This window comes from Poecilia latipinna, unplaced genomic scaffold (genome assembly GCF_001443285.1).
Source record: "Poecilia latipinna isolate Pla-1442-1.1 unplaced genomic scaffold, P_latipinna-1.0 Scaffold4160, whole genome shotgun sequence".
NCBI classification, from domain to species: Eukaryota; Metazoa; Chordata; class Actinopteri; order Cyprinodontiformes; family Poeciliidae; genus Poecilia; species Poecilia latipinna.
Window position 1 is genome coordinate 32,957 of NW_015116776.1, and position 21,136 is coordinate 54,092.

The 21,136-nt window shown below is 37.6% G+C and overlaps 1 protein-coding gene across 1 annotated transcript; it reads left to right on the plus strand.

The window, feature by feature from the left end:
• The first annotated feature begins 1,889 nt into the window (after positions 1-1,889).
• LOC106942284 (pyridoxal kinase-like) lies at positions 1,890-20,807 on the plus strand. Its single transcript, XM_015025529.1, has 7 exons — positions 1,890-2,122; positions 2,201-2,341; positions 11,816-11,870; positions 19,221-19,325; positions 19,564-19,647; positions 20,368-20,402; positions 20,715-20,807. The coding sequence occupies exons 2-7, from the start codon at positions 2,261-2,263 to the stop codon at positions 20,802-20,804; spliced, it is 450 nt and encodes a 149-aa protein (XP_014881015.1). The 5' UTR covers positions 1,890-2,122; positions 2,201-2,260; the 3' UTR covers positions 20,805-20,807.
• Positions 20,808-21,136: the final 329 nt, after the last annotated feature.

Below are 21,136 nucleotides of genomic sequence, written 5' to 3' on the forward strand. Positions count from 1 at the left end.
GGTGACTCATATTGCCAAGATATACCTGACAATATTTACAGTTACTGTGTTGTAGTGGTGAGATATTTATGTTACACCTGCATATATCTATTTTTCATGTCAAATTTGAAACGCTGGGTTTAAAGTCATAGGCACAGTTGGCAGGCCCCTTAAAATTTCTTTGGAATTTTCTAGTTTTGGTAATTATGATTTTCATAAACAATATAGATAAATTCTTAAAAATTCTCAAATCTTAGATTTAATCATTTTCTGAACACTTTGTATCACAGTATCCATCCTTTATTTTTGCTTCTGATCCCTTTATGTGACCCCATGCTTTAGATATGATTTATCAGTCATAAAACCACTCTTCCTTACAGTAAACCATGAGTATAAGATAGAAAATGACTTTAGATTGCAATTGTGAAACTTAATACAAAATGTCCTTAAAGTTGGAAAAAATTACTGCTTTGTTGATATATTTTTTGTGGCAGAGGGATATATTTGAAACAAATATGTCCTGTCATAACAACGACCAAAATGCCCAGTTCTAGCTAACCCAATACCAGGTTCACACAGAAAGCAGCCCGCAAGAAATTAAAAGAAGTCTCCAAAAGCTGCCAAGTAACCTCACAGGACCAAACCTCTACAATCAAAAGGAAACTGAACATGTTTAACATTCATGGGATGTGTGCACGAAGGAAACATAAGGGACAGGAATAATATGCTTTGGACTTCTTCTTTATCTTTCATGTAGATTTATTAGTTACTCAGAACTCCTCCAGTTCATGATTTTTTTGTAAACAAATATTTGGTTTACAAAAAAAATGTTTCCTTCTTCTCAGTCTTGAAACATAGAATTTAAGCATTTACTAATTGTGGAAAGATATTTAGTTTCAACTTTATCATCTTGTTATAAAAAATATAGATTTTGAATTTGTGAAGGTTAGAGCTTTGTTTTGCATCTTACACTGATTTATATTTACTTTATCTTTCATTTGTGACATTCCAACTTAAGTTTTTGTCTAGCTCTTAATTGCTTTGGTATAATAATGGTTATCAAAGCTAAAAACTATAAGTTTGGGGATATTTGGGTTGTTTTATATTCGAAAACAGAACCTACATGGGTCCAGATACAAACAAAACATAAAATTTCTCCCTCTACTACATTTTCAGTTTGGAAGCCAACTTTTAGCAGTTTGTTGTTTTTGGGTTTATCAACTATTAGTACAATAAAACTCAACTGCAGAGGGGAAAATTAGTGGAAGAAATGAAGTTTACTTCAAAGGTGAGTTCATTTTTCTTCACTGATTCCAAAATTTCTAAACTGAGATAAACAGAAAGCCTAATGCAGCCATATTGGATTATTAAATTGGGCTTCGAGAAGAGTCTTTAACTTTCCAAGTTGGAACATAAACTTTAGAAGGCCTTCTGGTTGTTGTTTTTTTTTTTTCTATTTGAAACTCAGATATATTCAGGGGATTAATAAAACATGTTATGCTTTCACCACCAACCATTTACCTTTGCTGTACTGTATGCCTGTGGATGTGCTAAACCAGCTACGGCTGTGCTGTGCTGTGCAATGTGGTGACATAAAAAGCCTTTACCAAGTCAAATCTCTCCTCAGTCACGACTCTGCCAGTGAAATGGTGAGTCACAACACAGAAAACACATCACCAAAAATACAGAATACAGCAAAAACTGCATCCTGTTGTAGGCATATTTAAAACATAAGTAAGTCATTGCTAGATATTGTATTGAATGATTTGGATATGTAAAACTGGAGGAAAATAATGTAGCTAAAGAGAAAATGATTGAAAATTGCATTGATTTAAATCCAGCACGGTGCTGACGTCATCCTGTTTAGGCGGTCACAGAGACTGCCTGCACGTAAAGCCGGTGTGCGTGCATTTTTAATGTATGTCCTTGTTAGGGGCGACCCTGTTTGTCTGTAACTCGTTGTTCCCTTTAAGGATTCACATGAAAATGAGCCACAAACAGCGACGTTACCGGTAACAGTAACGTTAAGGGCTGTAATAGCTGTTAGTGTGCGCTCATTCGCACGCGCTCTCTCCCTCATTCATACACACACACATCTCTACAGTCGCTGCCGCACGCGCTCTCCGTCACATCTGTGTGAGAGGTTAGAAAGCTAGCTAACACTGGTTCTTCTCTGTTGTTATAGAGTTAAAACGGTGTTTTCTCGTGTTGTTATGTGTAGACGTGGTTGTCTTTGAATAACGGATTATCTACATTTCCCCTCGGCTGACCGGGAGCCGCCATGGAATGCCGTGTTCTGTCCATACAGAGCCATGTAGTCCGGGGATACGTGGGCAACAAGAGCGCCTCTTTCCCATTACAGGTAAATGCTAACTGCATACACTCATTATCGGACAGCGGGTGACACAACACCCGTCACGAACACGACCCTGTCTGAGATGCAAATTAACACAGTACCTTCCTGACTTCCTGTGTTTCTGTTTCCCAGCTATCTTCTAGCAAAAAACAGCCCAAATTTCTATACATTTTCTATAGATACAACGTTCTAGTAAGTTCACATAATTATAATTAATAACATCTTCCAAGCTGTTATAATGTGCTTTTATTTGTAAGCATTTGTCAATTAAAACTTCATTTTACTATTTTGATAATTGCTAGATAGACCATTATAATATTCTAAATATAAATGTTAAGCCTCGAAGACAGGTGTCGCGTAAAATGTTGTGTCCCTGGCGCATTTAGTCCCTCCTTTCACCAAATCCTCCGCCTCTCTGATGTACTTTCATGCGAAAAACGTTCATTAAGGTGACGTTTGAGGATGGACGCGTATCGGGGACCAAATGACATGAAAACCCGTCCTTTTCTTGCGGGTTCGAGGCACGACACCTGTCATTGAGGATACCCGATAATTGAGTCATCATGATGTTCTGGGAGGTCTCGTTGTCCGTCACCGCAAAACCGACGTTTTTCATTCACCAAAGCGACGGAACAAATAGTACGATCAGAGTGGAGCTGAGATAAATGACTGAAATGTAGACTGCTCTGTAGAAATCACGAGGGGACGTGTGTAACAGAAATTGTAAGCAATTTAAATACAAAAAGTAGGATTTAATAACTATTGCATTATTGAAACATTAATATCAATCAGCATAAGGGAAGATGAACTTTACATGAAATTCTAAACGTGATACACCAACATAATGCTGCTGAGCATTTTTCAAAGATTTCCTACGCAATCATTTAGTCAGGGTCATTTATTGTTCTTAATTTTGTGAATTTTCTTACATTGTTGTAGCAGTCTCTGTTTAACAGGGGTCACTCCAAGTTGCTGTCTGGTGTAAGGTAGTTATCTATATCAATGTCCTTAAAACTACTCCTTCATACTCTTACAACAGTTTAATTCGACCGGTATATTAAGCCCATTGCAGACAAGAAAAAATATGAAGAAAAAAACTCAGAAAATTGTAGATTAATGTAAGACATTTTCTAGAAAACTTTTGGTGCTTAGAAATTTGAGGAGGGGCGGGGAGTCGTTTCTAGAAATTTTCTGAGAAAGCATTGCTTAGATGTGCAATGTTTTGAGATTTTCAGCTGTATTTGACTTGGCGACTGGATACAAACGCACATAGACAGTAGCATAGTACCCAAGTAATTCTAAAAACTGTCAGAATAAATTCTAGAGTAGTGGTCTCAAACTGCAGATCTGGAGAACTGGTGTCCTGCAGCTTTTAGATGTCTCTCTGCTCCAACACACGTGGATCCAATATTATCTCATTAGCAGAGCCTTGTAAAGGCTAGTTAGGGAGTTTAGCCATTTAATGAAAGTGTTTAGGACAAGAGACACAAGTTGAAGGACTCTGGCCCTTGAGGAATGCGGTTGAGACAACTCCTCTGAAGGTTTTCACAGTTTGGGTGTACTGATTGCAGTCTTCTGGCCGATCACCGATCCTCTTGTCTGAAAAGTTGTTAAATTTAGCAACACCTGAGTGAAGTAGGCTCACATCACCTTCTCCAAATTAAATGAAGTTGGCGTCACACATTTATGCTGGTTTGTGCAGCAGTTTTTTTTTTTTTTGCCATTATAAGTTGTGAGATTTTAGAAAAAAAAGTTTCCAGAGGTCCCCAGAGATCAACCTACTCCCCATTAACAAAATCAAACACTACTTATATTAATTAATTGTGCTCTGTTTAAGTAGCTAAAATGTTTGTCACTGAATACATTTGATTTTGTAAATGTCGAAGGGCTGATTGACCTTTGATGCCCTCTGCAAACATTTATTAATGTCTTTAAAATGATGTTAGCATGAAAATATTTTTCGGAACAAACCTTTGACACTAATTTAATTTGAAAAAGGTTTGAGGGACCAACTTCACTGAGGTCCATTGGCGTAAATCCCGGGAGGGGGGTGCGGAACCTCCCAATCTTGGAAAAGTCTAGAATTGTCTCTCCCAAAGAAATCATGAAGGAAACCCTTGTATTTAAACAATATCAATAGAGGAAAGGCAAAAGAAACAAAGTATGAAATGAATACCCCTTTCATCTAAGACAAAAATAAGAATGAATTTTTAGGTCCCCCCCCACCATTGTTAGAGCAATGGTTCGGTCCGCACAGGCTCCTTGGAGCCTCTGAAGTGAGGAGCTAACTGTTAGCTGTGGCTATGCGGCACAAAAATTCCAGGAAGTAAATACATAAAGCAAAAGACATGATACACATTTTATTTCCTTTAGCTACTCAATAGGAAGAAACACATTAACAAAAGTCAGACTGCAGTTTGTTCATTTCATTAGTTAGGCTGAATCATGATAAACTGCATTGTTATGCCTAAATCAAAACTAACAAAACTGGCTACATTGTTTTAATAGACTTAGTTGTTTTTGTTAAAGGTAGCAAATATCTCAATTATATTTGGCAATTTAACACTTATGTTAGTAAGAAGAGTTTGAAATGGGCAGGAGGGACTGAGTGGTGCCACTAGCCGACAGCTCAGTGGAAACTGAGAACAGAGGGGCTATTGCAGAGCAGCTGACTAAAAAACAAGAAAGTATGCCTTTATTTCTTACTATCTTTAACGTAGAGCCTTTAAAACCACACATTAAAATCTGAATATTTTTCCATAAAAACCCTGGTGCTTTCAACGGTAAGTTGAAGTTATGATACTTCCCAGATATTCAACATTTGAATTTTAGTTTGACTTTTGTGGGTCTCAACAGTTTGTTTACTGAGAAAAACACACATTTGTTGTACATTACCACTTATCCAATTTTGCTCCTGCAGCTTGAACACATAAAAAAGAAAAATTAAATCACGTTACATTTTGCTGCTGTAACTTTTCTGATCCCCCAAAATTATGCTTAAGAAATGTCCTTCTTTATTGTCCCCCCAATAATGAGAAGGGATTTACTCCTTTGCTCAGGTCAGCAAAGTTGCTAATTTGGCAACAGTGGAGCGACTATTGTTAACCACTTAAGAACTTCATTGATCCCAATGAGAAATTACATAAATAATTATAATAAATAGGCAAATTAGAGCTGATTTATCAGAAGGCTGAATATTCGTAAAATCTCTACCTCCCAACATTTTCCAGTTATGCTAGTGTTTGACATTTTTCAAATTTCATTCAGTCTTTTTATATCTGAATAGTCTAATTTCAGTGCTTCAGTTATCTACTTTATTGGGCAGTCTGTATTAACTTGGAAAAAGATCCAAACCTCAAACAAAAAAACCAAAAAAAACTGAATGAACAAGTGATTTTTATTTTGGAGTCTTGCAAACTCTTCTAACTTTTGCTGTTGGCTCATTACCTACATAAACAGTAATAAAAGTCTTGCCTCTGGGCGGTTTTTCAAGTGTCTTACAAAGAGTCATAACAAGCGCCGTCTAAATGAGGCAATTGATACGATATGTGAGAGGACATTAGGGGTATTTGCTCCTTCTGGCAATGAGTGTTGCCATCATGTCTCCTTTACGATGTCCATTATTGACAATAGGATGACAGTAAGTGTCTTTGCATTAGTAATAATTACCCTGATGATATAGGCTTTGCCGTGGCTGGTGGAGGTTGGTGTGAGGAGCTTACAGTATGAGCTCCATCATGGTGCTCGTGGTGAGAGGTGGCCCAGGTTTATTTTTAGCCTGCAGCACACCAGGATTTATTTGGTGCTTCTCCTCATGGCTGTTCCACTTTGATGCTTGTCATCAGAGTTCAGTGTAGTCAGTAATCTTTAAGCACTACGCCCTATTAAGGCTAATTTGTACCACCTTAATGGTAAAGTAATGCAGAGCAACAGGGCCGGACTCAGCACACAGCCTCGACTCAGGCAGGTCACAGTCAATGTACTCCTACTCTGCAAGCTCTGCAACTCCACTTTTATGGATATTATAATCAAAATCCCCAATTCATTCTAATAGAATCAGTTTGGATGTTACAACAATAGAACAACAAGCTATGTACAATGAGGATAATTTTCTTTATAATGTTTGAAAAGCTCTACTAGCTTATCTTATTAGCATTCTAAAGGGATCGGCCAATCAGGATCCCTTTTGTCCCTGATCCGAGTCAGTTTAGTCCGGGCATTTGTCAGTCAATGTAGTGTCACTATACTACATTTCATCAGTATTTTATAGTCTAATATTGGGAACACTGTCCCAATTAGTTCTTTGACATTGAAGTTCTTGACACTGCAGGGCATTCATTTAGACCCAGCAGGAGTTTATGCAGGTCAGACTTTAATATATCTGGCTCCGAACATTCAGATACGTTCCTAAAACTCATGTTTTCCTGAGTGCTAGGTAGTACACGTTTATTTTAGTAGGTATCCACAGATAAATCGACTCAGATTTCCTTAATTTTGGGTGATTGGCCGATACGTACATGTGAAGCTGATCTTATACCCTGATAGTATCTACCTCCACAAATGTATAAAAATCAGCCACTGTCCTCATCTACTCTGAGGAGAGAGGTTTGACTTACTGACTGGCCTACCAGCTCATGTCAGCTTGTTTGCAGTTAACAATAGTCACACCACTGTTGCCAATTCAGTGACTTCTTGCTGTATTTAGCAACATTTCAGATAAAAAAAGAAATTGTAATTGGCCAAAATCGTAATCGGCAGGTTGGACTTATAAAGATCAGTCAATCGGCGATCAGCCAGAAAATTGCAATCGGTGCAGCCTTGCATAATAGGGCTTCTAGATTATGAAAAACATTTATTAGGATTATTTTTGGTCAATATTGATATTATGAGTATTTAAACTGATTATTCATTAAGTTGGGAGCAAAAAGGTGCATTGCGTAGTGTACAGAATTGTGGCAAGGGTGTACAGAAATTGGATGGATGGATAGATGAATGGATGATATCGGTCCGATAAATAAACTATATATTTCCATCTTGTTGCCGTTTTCTGGTGGGAAAGGTTGGTCATGTGACAGTGATGGTGGGACAGTAAAGGATTGTGGGGAGTTTAACTGAAGCAGAGAAGCAATGGTGTGGTTAACAATTTGACACTGATATTGTCCTAAATTTTTATATTGATGTGTTTCTACTTAGGAACTTACACAAAGTTACAGTACAATAATTATTTGAAAGTTTTTTTTTGTTCAGACTGCATTAACAACCTGAATAGACCAAAATATACAATAGAAATGCAGTAATTTATTTAGGACAAAGGCAAGATCATTTCTGTATCCGACCTTGACTGTTAGGGATTGGTCAGTAGTGGCCTTATGCCTGACTGTGTGATTCATTTGCAGTTGGGATGCAGACAAAGCGGGTCTGGCTTTTCTCTGTGAGTGCTGTATCTGGGGACCACCAATAAGTGCTGTCATGAGTCTCCAAACATTTCCAGTAACACCTGAAAAAGTAGCTAGAATTGTAACCAATAATTTTAATAAAGAATAAAGTTGGCGAGTGGTCGTAAAATTTGCTCAAAATATTAATTTAAATATTAATTTAGCTCCAAATAGAACACATGCTAAATTGAAAGCAGTCTACTGAATTATATCCTTCCGTTGTTTATATCTGCTTATCCTTGAAGAGTCTGGGAAGGATCTCATCTGCTTCAAGCAGTCACAGGGAAACTCAACCTATGGAAACAAGGCAGTTTTGGCTATAGGATGAGGTGGCTTTTTGGTTATATGGCTATTGGTGTATTTTACAAAGCTGTGATAGATTTTTTATTTTTTTTTTTCGCATCACATGAGTCACAGAATCACCAACTGGATGTTTCTACTGGTGGAAATAAAGAAGGAGACGACAGGAAGTGGCAGGAGCATGATGGTGGCAGAGCAGCATGTTTTTTTAATGACTCATCGCGTGAACAAACTTGTCTGATTTTAATTGTGTTTCTATTTCACTGCAATTGAGGAATTGTGCTTTTTCGACATTAGCAGCTGGAGTCATACTTCAGATTAATTTTGATGTTGTGGTTTCAACTTTTAGTGCCGTGGCACACTCTTCTTAACTAATGTTCACCAGGAAATAATTTTACATGCATAGACAATACAACTGTCCAAAAATATCCAAATGGTCAGCATTGCAGTCTTCCTCGCCACAGATTCTTGTCCACGGTGGTAAAAGTAAAGAAATGAGGTCAAATCTGGCACTGTGGGGAATTTTGATTAAAAAAACGAGTGGCAGGTCAGTGAAGAGGCTGCTCAGCTTTCAGAGTAATGGCCATGATTCAGCTGGTGTAAGAGAGAAGGGGAGGATGATGACGATGATGTCCGCGAGCGTGCTGGGCATCCCTCTCTCTGTGCTGTCATAACGGAGACTGCAGCGTGAGGAAGACACGCTCTGATTGGCCGCCACAGGATTACTCCTAATGACGCGAAGATGAAGACAGAGCTGAGGTGCTGGGGATAAACTAAACAGAAAATCTGAGAAAGTAGAGACGATTCCCAGGATGGGTGAATCAACAGAGGCTTTTTTTTGTGCCAATAGCTTATTTGTTTATTTCAAATATGTTCACACTTATACACCATGATGCATATTTATTTGTTTGAAAAAGAGGTAGGTAGAAGCATAAACTTATCTTACTCTACCCTTTTTATTCCCCTTCAATATTTGTATTATCAGTACAAATATTTATTTTTAATAACATAAATTTAGCTTTATCTAAATTTATTGATAATTCACTTATCAAATCACTTTTTGTTTAATGTTTTTCCTTTTTGAACATGTTCAAAACCTACTGCAATTAACCTCTGGGATTAATCAAGTATATTCATTCATTCATTCATTCATTCATTCATTCATTCATCCATCATAATCTATCCTAGAAGAAAAAACTCTGTCATTTGCAAACAAAACAAATTTGAGTACTTTTATGATACATTATAAATTATTTCCCTGCACTGTAGTATTAGTTTATACTTCTTGATTTTCTTTTTTTAAATTCAGATTTAGAGAAACGCTGTAGAAGTAAGCATGTACACTTGCATGAAGTACATAGAAATCAGACTGTGGTCAGTGTGATGGTTTGTGAACAACCTAATGCTCTAAGGAAGGAAGGCCTTGCAGAGTTAGGGAGACAGCAAGGGAGAAGTAGGCCCTTCCTTTGGCTTCTTAGCCATACATGGAGATTATTTATCTCTTGCTTTAAAGATGAGACAAAACCAACATCATGTATGCATGTTGCTGTAAATGTGTGTGGGAATTTCTGATCTAATCTTGTTTAATGTGGGAGGATTGCCTCAAATCAGGTACTTTACAGATGGGTTCTCCATATGAGAGAGTCACATGTGGGTGCAGTGTGCAGAAGGCATAAGAGTAAAAAAAAAAGAAAAAAAAGAGGAAAATCTAGGCTATTTGGTGTTCACTGCTACACGCCTTAATATCTAAGAGTATAACAATACAGTGTAGATTGTGGAAAGTAGATGACTAAAAAGCAAAGACCACAATTACATGATTTCCTCAGATGGGCCAGTTGGAAACAAAAACAAAATCCCATGTTTTTCTGATCCTTGAATGCACCATATCTAAGAGTTAGCGGTTTGGAGGTTTGGAAGCTGCTGCTTGTTGAGGAAAACTTGTAGTTAAACTGAAAGCAGGAAACAGGAAAACTTAATTTATTACAACAAAAACGTATTGTCTGCGTCTCTAATAGAAAATGCCTATTATTTGTGTTTTCAATGTCAAACTGTTGTAAATAATTTCCGTTTAGTGCAGAATTATCCCGTTCAGGTTAGATTAAAATAGATTTGTTAGTTCTTGGTCTTGAGGTGATCAGATGGAGCCCTGAATCTTTCATCCATGAAGCTCCAAAACAGAAGTCAGTTGACGTCTGTCATAATCTCAGTGTTTACAAATAGTTCCTACTTTGTGCAATATAGTTTCTGCATGCAAAACTGTTTGTTTGGTATGAATTTTGTGGGTGTGTTTATGCAGAAAACAGCTCTGCTCAAATTCCATAAACTAGTTTTTCTCCCAGAAAAGCAGGATGGATAGTTCTGAGGAGAAATTGTCCAAGGCCGTGAGGAAAACACTGAACTCCTGCTCTGTTCTGGTCCGATGTAGTAGGCGAACATCCCACCAACACCTACATTTAAAATGAGATTTTGAACTTGTCAATCATTATTTCCTCCTCCTCTCAACTTCATCCATCCATCCATTTTCTTATGCCCTTGTCCCTAGTGGAGTTGGGAGTGTTGCTGGTGTCTATCTCCAGCGAGAGATTTCGGGCAAGAGGTGGGGTCACCCTGGACAGGTTGCCAGTCCATCGCAGGACAACACAGAGACAGACAGGACAATCATCCATGCACGATAACATTCATATCTAAGGAGAATTTAGAGAAATCCATTAACCTGACAGTCATGTTTTGTCAAGCTAGCATAGCTGACCTACTTCCCTCTCCCTCACTATTTTACTTTTAATTAAAACTTTTTCCTGACTTTATTTAGTTGTAGTGTTCTTTTACATATCTCACATACATTTAAGATTTAGTGGGTTATGTTGACAACTTGACAGCTAAAACCAATTGTAGACATAGTTCTCTGTTCTAGAGTCTGTCTCCTTCTCCATAAGTAGCAGAACTCCTTCTTAGATATTAACTAAATGATCACCACGACAAAAAAACAACTCACAGTCTAATCCACAGTTCAGCCTTTCTTGTGAAGGTTTTATCTACAGCTTCATGTTTTTGTTCAGCACCTCACACGTTGAAAGTCACACGTTGGTGGTGCTCATCCAGCAGGTTACCTTGCAGAGAGCACGCACTGCGCTCTCAGGAGCATACAGATGTCCCTCCAAGGTCAAAGTTAATTTGGAGTCTTGTTCTGGCTGGCAGGGGTGGTGGGGTTTACAGGGGTGTTTCTTCTCTGAAAGTCACAGTGAATTGAAAAGAACAAAGAGCCCATTCATTCCGCCCGCTTTAGTCCAGTTAAACGAAGCCGTATGTGGATGAGCTGCAAGCCGGCCTCTTTCCACTCCGAAAGGACACCAAGTGCGTTTTTTTTCTTTATCTGCTCTGTAGATTTCTGCATGAATGTTGGATTGTCATGTTTTTGTAAATCTTCCTTTCTTTTAGTTTGAATTTCACAGAATTAGCTGTGCAGTAATATTCCTTTTTTCATCTAGAGTTGGTTCTCTCTTAGCAGTTCCAGGGCATCAGGATTTCTGCGTATTCAGCTATAAATACCCACACATAAGTGCTGCAAAAATTAGACAGTGGGGTGATGGTGAAGCTTTTAGAGGCTACAAAAGTAAATAATGAAAAAGGGTGAAAGTTACATTTGGGTTTGAGATGCTAAAATGTCCCCAAACGATTACTAGAAATGTTTGACTGGAGACATTTTGTTTCTGCTCTGATTCTCTTCTTCTTGTGTCTTTGTGTGCAGGTTTTAGGGTTTGAGGTGGACTCCATCAACTCGGTGCAGTTCTCCAACCACACAGGTTCTGACCATCTTTCTGAGGGGATGATTTGGGAGCGTATGGTATAGATGGATTGTGTGGGTGTGCATGAGTCAGTCAGTGCTGCTGAAGTCGTGATGAGGTTTTAGAGTATTAACAGAGGAGGCTGCTGCTGAAGCAGGGGGCCACCCTGAAGCTGGGGGGTGGAGAACAGGAAGGAGTGGAGTTTTTTCAGGTCAGCGAACAACATTTCAACTCCATAATACTGATGTACTCTAACTCTCTCACATTTTTTGCCAAAAAACAAAACTCAATTTTTTGGCTTACATGCAACATGTTACATGTGGCAGAAAACTGAAGAGGTGGCACCAATTAAAGTGAGGAGTAAAGGTCACTATTTTTTCACTTCCAAAACCAATACCACTATCTGAAGTTTAGTATCAGCCGATACCGATCCGACACAGAGAAACATTGCTGAACTGACTGAAACTGAAAACATTTTTGTTTCTAGACAGACATAAATGAACTGAATTACACATTTATTGATAACTCTGCACCAGTAGCACACACTTAAATACACCAATAGCTTCACAAGCTTGGTCAGCCATGTAAAAACGACTCTAATTTGTTCAGTCAGAGCATATAGGAGCATAACAGCCAAGGTCAGATAAATAATAAAGCAACTAAAACTGGCAAAAACAATAGACTGACTATTTTTACGTTTGACAAAGATAAACTGCAACAAATCTTCTTTCAAATAGTTCAGAAAGTGTAATAATTCAAAAATATTAAATAAATAATATTCAAGCATAGAGTTAGACTGAAAGATCTGCCCTTATGGATTGGGCGCATTGTGACCAACACCTGATCTAGATGGTTTTTTTCAATATTGGTACTGATGCCGATATTAAAATTGGATCAGTGTATCTCTAATGGTCACTGCCATAAACATGATTTTACTGAGGTTGATACAAAAATTACCAGAAAAAATGAAGACATTTCTATTATTAGTGAAACACAGTTAACTTATTTCTGTACAGTTCACCTTTAAAGAGCTCGTGAGTTATTTGTACCCTGCAGTGTCAATTTCACAGCTCCTGCTCCAAAGCCACCTGAGCTTGTGTTTTTTGTGGAGTTTTATGTACCTCTTTCATGTTTGAAGTCTTGACAATTTGCATTTATAAGAGCTAAAATGTTAAAGGCTAGCCTGGCATAATTCTAAATGTTCTCTAATATTTTGTTTTGGCGAACTTTACAGAAAATATACAATGACAAGAGTCTCCAGAACTTGTTACTAATTGTAAAGTTTTTATTGGATTTATTTTCTTGCGCAAAACACCAAAGTCAGTATAAAAATCAGTAAATTGTTCTTGAAATACAAATACGGTAATTAAATAAGAAAACTGCTCTTCCTCCCCTCCTCATGCTCTTCATTCCGTCCTTCCTTGAATCCCTGTGTTCTTACTTCTTACCTTCCTTGTATTTTTCATTGTTTACTGGTGAACTTTCTTGTATCCTTGTGCCCCGCCTCCCTTCTATCATCAATTCCTTGTATACCTCTTTCCCATTCCTTATATTTTTCCTTCCTTCCTTGTTCCCTTGTATCTATTCTAGTTTCATCTTTTCTACCTTTCCTGTTTCATATTTAAAGCCAGAAGGATATAGAAATATGTGCCATATATTTATACAGAGCTTTTTATTTTTTTTTCTAGCATCTTTTTTTTATTTTTTATTTTTTAGCATTTTTTAAAAAATCTGTAAAGGTAGAAACTTGACTCAGGAAAGGTTTGACTCATATAGTTGACTGCATGGTGGTTTTTATGATTTTGTATTCTTGTGTTTTAATGATGTGAAGCACTTTGAACTGCCCTGTTGCTGAAATATGCTATACAAATTAACTTCATTGATTGAAATGTATAAAAACTTATCCATACCAAAATATACATGATTTTAGACTTTGAAAAACTTTGGATAAAATAAGTTACAACAATATTTAATTTCTTTAATTTAATTACTTTGGGATTAAAAAGGTATTTTTAAAGTTGAATAAGTGTAAAATCTCTGTAGGTTGATGTAGTTAGAGATGGAATACACTTTTTTCCAAAATATAAAAACGAATATGATTTCAACAACAGAGAGCTACTTAATTGCATATTGCCACCAATGTACAAAGTGAAAGTCTCAACTCTTTAACAGGCATGCTTGTGGCAGGAATTGTGTTTAATTCCTCAGAAACTGACTGATGATGCATGATCATTGGATGGTTCTGAGGGCTGTCTGCATCATCCTGTCTGCCTGTGTCACTTTACTTGTTTTGCTCTAATTGCCAGTCCTTTGAATGAACAATCTGCACTGTGTGTTCTTGAAATCAGAGGTGGCCTCAGCTGATGTTATTCATCCCAGCAGAACTAAAAGAATGAACCAGCAGTGGGCTAAGAAAACAAGTAGTTTGTTCAGCTGTTCCCTCAGAGAAACACAAAGCATATTCAGATCGTAAATGTCTTGTCCTTGTTCCATAATCAAATGGTCTCGTCTAAGATTAGTCAAGAAATGTCCAGATGTTTTTGAATGTCTTTAATCTTATCAATGCTGACTACAAAGACTTTGATATCGTCACTTTGCCAAAATCTTTTTTGCCAGGTGATTTAAAAAAATAAATAAATAAAAAAATTCCCAAATCACTTTTGGCAAAAAGGGCCATTATTTTTGGAAGGCAACAAAATAAAATATCTGTGTTGGTCAAAAATAAACATTAGTGTTGAGATACAATAAATATCATTTTTCCAAATTTTGTTTGGAATAAAAGTAAAATGGTGTCTGATAAATTAGCAATTTTAAATTATTTTAACGAGCATTTTATTTCTGTTGACTCTCTATTTGATGATTTAAATTCATTCGGCCCAAATGTATATTCTGATGAGCAGTTTTTGAGTAATGATTGTAACTTCACCAATTTTAATTTTTCCCCTATTTGTACAGCTGAGGTTCTCAGAGAATTGAAAAACATAGACACCAAAAAGTCAGCAGGGCAACATAACCTAGATCATTTTTTTCTAAAATTAGCTGCAGAGTTCATAGCAGAGCCATTGTCTCATATTTTTAATATAAGTCTAATATGTAATAAAATCCCTAGAGTCTGGGAATCAGCATTTGCTTTGCCTCTATTCAAGGGTGGAGAATCGTCACAGGTAAACAATTACAGACCAATTTCTAAACCATTTATCCTAGCAAAAAATTTTGAAAAATTAGTTGCAGATCAATTGAAGATTTCTTTAGATTCCGATTGTGTTTTACAAAATGTACAGTCTGGTTTTAGGAAAAAACATAGTGCTGTTACTGCCACTTTAAAGGTTATTAATGATCTTATTCAGGCTGTTGATAACAAAAAGTATTGTGTTGCTCTGTTTATTGATTTATCAAAGGCATTTGACACAGTAAATCACACGCTTTTAATTGACATTCTACACAGCATTGGGCTCTCACATCAAGCTACCAAGTGAGTAGCTAATTACCTGTTGAACAGAACACGGAGAGTTCAATTGACTGGCTTTACTTCCTCTATTTGTATGATTTTAAATGGTGTCCCACAGGGCTCAGTTCTTGGCCACTTTTATTGTATATTGAAATAAATAACTTGTGTGAAAATCAGTCAAATGCTTTTTATCATTTTTATGCAGATGATTTAGTAATTTACTGCTATTCTTCATTACATGTACAGGCAATTCAGTATTTGCAGTCTGCTTTTAATGTAGTTCAAACCCGCTTACAAACTCTGAAGTTAGTTCTGAATGTGGATAAGACAAAAGCAATGGTTTTTTTCACACTGTAGAAAACTACCAGAAATCCCTCTATTGCTTACAACTGCTGTAGGAACACAAATTGAGTTTGTCAGTAATTATAAATATCTTGGCTTTATTTTAGATACAGAGCTTTCTTTTAAGAATCACATAGCCAAATTGTTATGAACACTGAAAATGAAGATTGGGTTTTATTACCGAAATGGATCTTGTTTTTCTCTTAAAGCTAGAAGTAAATTAATTGGTAGCTGCAACCTTCCTGCCACTCCTGGATTATGGTGATGTTTTATATATGAAAATTTTTTTTTTTGCTATTGTAGAAAAAATAAAAGTAAAAATAACAACATAGTAGAATTAACATTTTAGTCAGGTTTTTTTTTTACAATAACTAAAATGTATTGCGGCAACAATGACAAGAAATGCTTCACAATAAATAAGCGACACGATCAATACGCACATTGAGACATTAAATCTTTAATGTTTTAACTGAAGCTTGCCTATTGCTTAAGTTAAAACTTCTGTTATCACGAGGAACAATGTTAGTGAAGTAGCCTGGTGCAGGCTGAGGGTAAGCATAATTGTGTAGTGTTGCTGTATGGGCGAACCCTCGGAATGAAGCAACCATATATAGAGATAAATGACAGAGTTTGAGGCTCCAGGAAATATTTAATTATTTCTTGTGCGGCCCGGCACCAATTGGTCCACGGACCAGTACCGGTTCACGGACCGGGGGTTGGGGACCACTGCTATATAAAATAGAAACACCGGACAAAATATTGCACATGCAAGTGGTTAAAAATGTCAATACTAAAAATCTTAATTCTTTTTTTCTATTTCACAATTCAACTGTTGTGTTGGTTTAAGCTATCATGTTTAAATAGATATTTCTAACTTTGTTCACAAAGAGAGCACTGGATAGTGCGTGAAGGAGCACCAGTTTTCCATTTCTTCCTAAATTTGTTTTTTGGCACAAGTTCTGACATGCCATTGAAATCCAAAGCTTTAGGGTCATTTAGATCTGTTATTTAAATTTAATAAACATTAAAAAAATCATAAGAATCTCTGTTAATATGACATTAGCAATTTTTTTTTGTAGCTCACATAGGGAAAATGAGACCAGAAAAAGTCATCCATCCTCTGTGTGAATTTGAGTGACCTTAACATAAAGATCCGAGAGACTCTCGCTCAAATTTAATCAGATCTTCTGTATTTGAAACCATGATTTGCAATTTCTTCATGGAGAGTGTATAATTTGATCAGACATTGAAGTAGATGCTTGGAATCTGAGAGGCTGCAGAGATCAAGAGAAAAAAAAAACCTAAATGAGAAATGTAATCGACAGTGATTACATTGTCGATTAGACGGAGAAGGAATGACACATATGAAGATAGAGGGAGTGACGCGCCGCAGCAGCAAACAGCAGGCATTGGAATTGCGACAGCAACGTTTGATGACGACAGAGGCAGCCCTTATCTGTTAGCCTGCCATCAATTTTTTGCTCTTACTCTCCCTCTCTTTCGGGTGCTGTGAATGCTCATCTGTCTTTTTTAGCCCCTTTGGCTTTCTCCTGGCCTGTTGCTTAGCAACCAAATTCTCCACCACCATGTGACTTGACTGTGACTCACCTGTAGCTGCGACATCATCGGCCTGCAGCAAACATGTCATGCACACACACCCGCATATGAACCCAGTTTGGGTGGTGCCCATGACACATAAATGTGACGACTTATTCAAAATCTCATGTTTAGCGCAGATCCAGACAGAAACTACATATAGGGACAGCATAGGTGTTAGTGGAAGGGTTATTTCCTGCTACATCAAAATCCATGTCCTTATCTGAACAGATGTCATCGTTTTTCATATGTGAGTGAGTTTTTCATATGTGTGCGTTCATACCTCTGCTCTGGATTAAAAAAGTTTGATACTTTGATATCAATTACTCAAAACAACTGTCAGTGAAATGTAAAGTTAGGATTTTCTGATTGGTAAACAATAACTACTTTACAATGAGAGTAGAAGCACGAGAGAGCATGGGGGCAGCAATGCCAGCATATGGAGTCAGTGAGGTCCTTATTGATCAGAGCAAGTCTTATTCATCAGAGACAGACACTGATCACACTGGCCTCATGCTAGAGGTAAAACTTCATCATGCCTGCCCTACATTGCCGGAACACTGAGTTATTGTAATTCTTAGTTTTATGTCTGTTGTGCCTCCCTACTGCTCCGACTTCAACCAAAAGGATCTCACAAAGCAAGTAGTTGCTGTTCTGCTTTCCGGTTCTTTGTTAATGAAAATTAGGTTTTGTTGGGCCCCTTGTGGAAAATTATACTCTCCTGGGAGGAAGAATGTAGAACTCAAATGTTAGGATATGCACGTTTCTGGGAAACAAAAGTTAAAAGTTGGGGTTCTTACAAGAAGGGGCGGAGGATGATATGAGACTGTGAACTACATGACTTGATTTTCGTCATTCAAGTATGACAGTGACAACTGATTTTAGCAGTTCAGTGTGACCAACCAGGGCCCATAAGCAGAGAGACCCAGACTTCCCTCTCCCCAACCACTTGGACCAGCTCCTCTGGGAGAATCCCAAGGAGCTGCCAGGCCAGCTGAGAAACATAGTCCATCCAGCCTGTCCTGGCTCTTTCTTAGGGTCTCCTTCTGGTAGGATATATCTGGAACACCTAACCAGTGAGTCAGCTCAGCTGCTTGTATCCGCAATCACATTCTTTCAGTCACTATCTGGAGCAGGGGTGCCCAAAGTCTGTCCTCGAGGGCCGGCATCCTGCATGTTTTAATTCTCTCCCTGGTGGTAGTAACAACCTTTCCAGTATGTGAATTTTCTCCTTATGTCTTCTAGCGAGCCATCATTTGATCCAGGTGCGTTAAACCAGGGAAAGAACTAAAGCGTGCAGGATGCCAGCCCTCGAGGACCGACTTTGGTCACCACTGATCTAGAGCTTGACACCATAGATGAGGAGAGGAACGTAGATTGACCGGTAAATTAAAGGCACTGCTTTTCTACTCCACTCTCTCTTCATGACAGATAGGCACGTCGTTCGCATTGCTGCAGATGCCACATCAATCCACCTGGTGATTGGTCCGGCAATCAACAGGTGGATTAGTGTTGATTGCCACACCAATCAACACCAATCAGGGGTCACTCCTAAACAAGACCCTGAGATACTTGAACTCCTCCACTTTGGGCAGGACCTTGTTACCGACCCAGAGAAATAACTCTCTGGTTGGTAACAAGGTCCGACCAGAAACCTTGTCTGGATTTGGAGGGGCTGATTTTCAACCCCAGCCACTTCACACTCAGATGTAGACCTCTCCAGTAAAAGCTGGAGATCATGGTCTGATCTCTGGCATCAGACAGAGGTTGGCAAGAAGGTGGACACATTTCAGGTAGCACTTTATAAGGTTTGAATTAGGACTCTTGAGTCTTTTAACAATAAAATGGATATGAAGGATGGCATACTCTGTGGTGAACTGATTTGAAATGATGTTGGTGTTTCCTCATGGAGACTGTAGGATGGACTTGATCCAGTTTAAAGAAGCTCAATAAATCCATCTGATCCATTGTTCTTTTCACAGGTTATTCTCACTGGAAAGGCCAGGTGTTGACGGCAGATGAGCTGCACGTTCTTTATGAGGGAATCAAACTGAACAATGTACACCAGTATGACTATGTATTAACAGGTGAATGTTTGCCTTTTTACTTTTACTGTGGTGTGTCCATTGGTAATGATTTGGAAATAAGTTTTTCAGTCAACCTTAACTTGAGGTACACTTAGGATTTATTGTGCCTGTGGAAGAATTGTGCATTTCATCTATGTTTTTTCCCTCTCTACTGTTTTAATGTCCTATCTTGATGTTGCACATTTTGAACGGCCTTTCTAAATGCATTGGTCCTTGTTGTTGTGTGGGATGTGTTCAGGATATACTAGAGACACGTCTTTTTTAGAGATGGTGGTGGACATTGTTCAGGAGCTAAAGAGAGCCAATCCTAATCTGGTTTATGGTGAGCAACACTTTTCATTTCTTCTAAAAATAAAATTTCTAGAATAAATCTAGAAGAAATCTGATTCTCCTAGAATGTACGGTTCTCATTATAACCGTACATTCTTATATTTGTATTTAATACAACTGTGTTTAACCAGTAAATATGTATTACTTACCAAATATGTATTACTTGTATTATGTGTTTGGTTCATTAGATAATCATAGGAATGCTCTTCCAGAACATTGACCTCTTGAACAAATCAGTACCTAAATATTTGTCTTATACACCATGTTTCAGGTGCTATAATTGCTTTTATCTTGGGTGGTCACTGGGTTGTGCATTGATACCAAGTTCTCTGTTCCTTATGTAACACCACTACTTTTCAGAAGCTTTCTGTATTTCTGAGCTGGTTCTGAATCCAACTCTCATTTACTTTAGGATCATTCAGTGAAACCACTTTTCTACAGCATAGACCCACTTTCTATCTTCACCAACAAAGCATCTCATGATATAATAATTATGAGCACATCATCTCCTCTAACAGCATGCCGTTGTGCTATAGAGGAGCCATCCAGTTCTCTCTTTGTCATATCTTTCTAAAACGTCTCTTCTTTTGTGCTCCATATTTCTGGATGAGTTCAGATCTTCATTCCCCCCCTCACTGCAGTGTTTTATCTAATGTGGTTGCACTCAGAGGGTGAGCAGGTCTCTGATGACTCTGTATGTTTATCCTTTCAGTATGTGACCCCGTCCTTGGTGATCATGGATCCATGGTGAGATTATAGGTGTCTCAATGCAGTAGCAGTGGTGTTTATGTTTTGAATATGTGGGAGAAGTTGCTTTTATTTTCCTTGTCTGTTGTGATCTGTATATTTTGCTGTTCATGTATCTTCAAGTGTTGCTGCTAATACTATTATTAGTTAATTTAATAATATTAAATGGATTATTGAATTTTAATCCTCACAGTTATATATAGCGAAGTGTTATATATAACATTTTGTATAACTATGCTAGTTCAAGGCATATGGTTGTCAGCCTGCTTTTAAATGATAAAGTGTTTTTAACTTGTATGTCTCTTTCCACAGTACGTTCCTCAGAATCTTTATCCGGTCTACAAGAATAAGGTTGTTCCTGTTGCAGACATCATTACTCCTAACCAGTTTGAGGCTGAGTGAGTGTTTTACCTCTCATGTAACAATATGTTTCGAACTAAAACTCCTATGTTGTTATAAAAATGGAGTCCTCTCTGTTATTACTCAACTTGCCTCGTGAGCTAATTTCATTTAGGGATGCACCAATAAATTGGCCGTGATTTCCTACTTAGTGACTTTGTTGCTATATTTAGTGACTTTTCAGACACACAAAAAAACTGTCAGGTAAAGCAATCAGAATTGGCAGGTCAGGCTTTTTAAAGTTTGGTGGTAGGTTAGAAAACTGTAATCGGTGCACACCTAACTTCATTCTCATTTTGATAGGAGCACAACAAAGAAATCTGTTAATCTGTCTT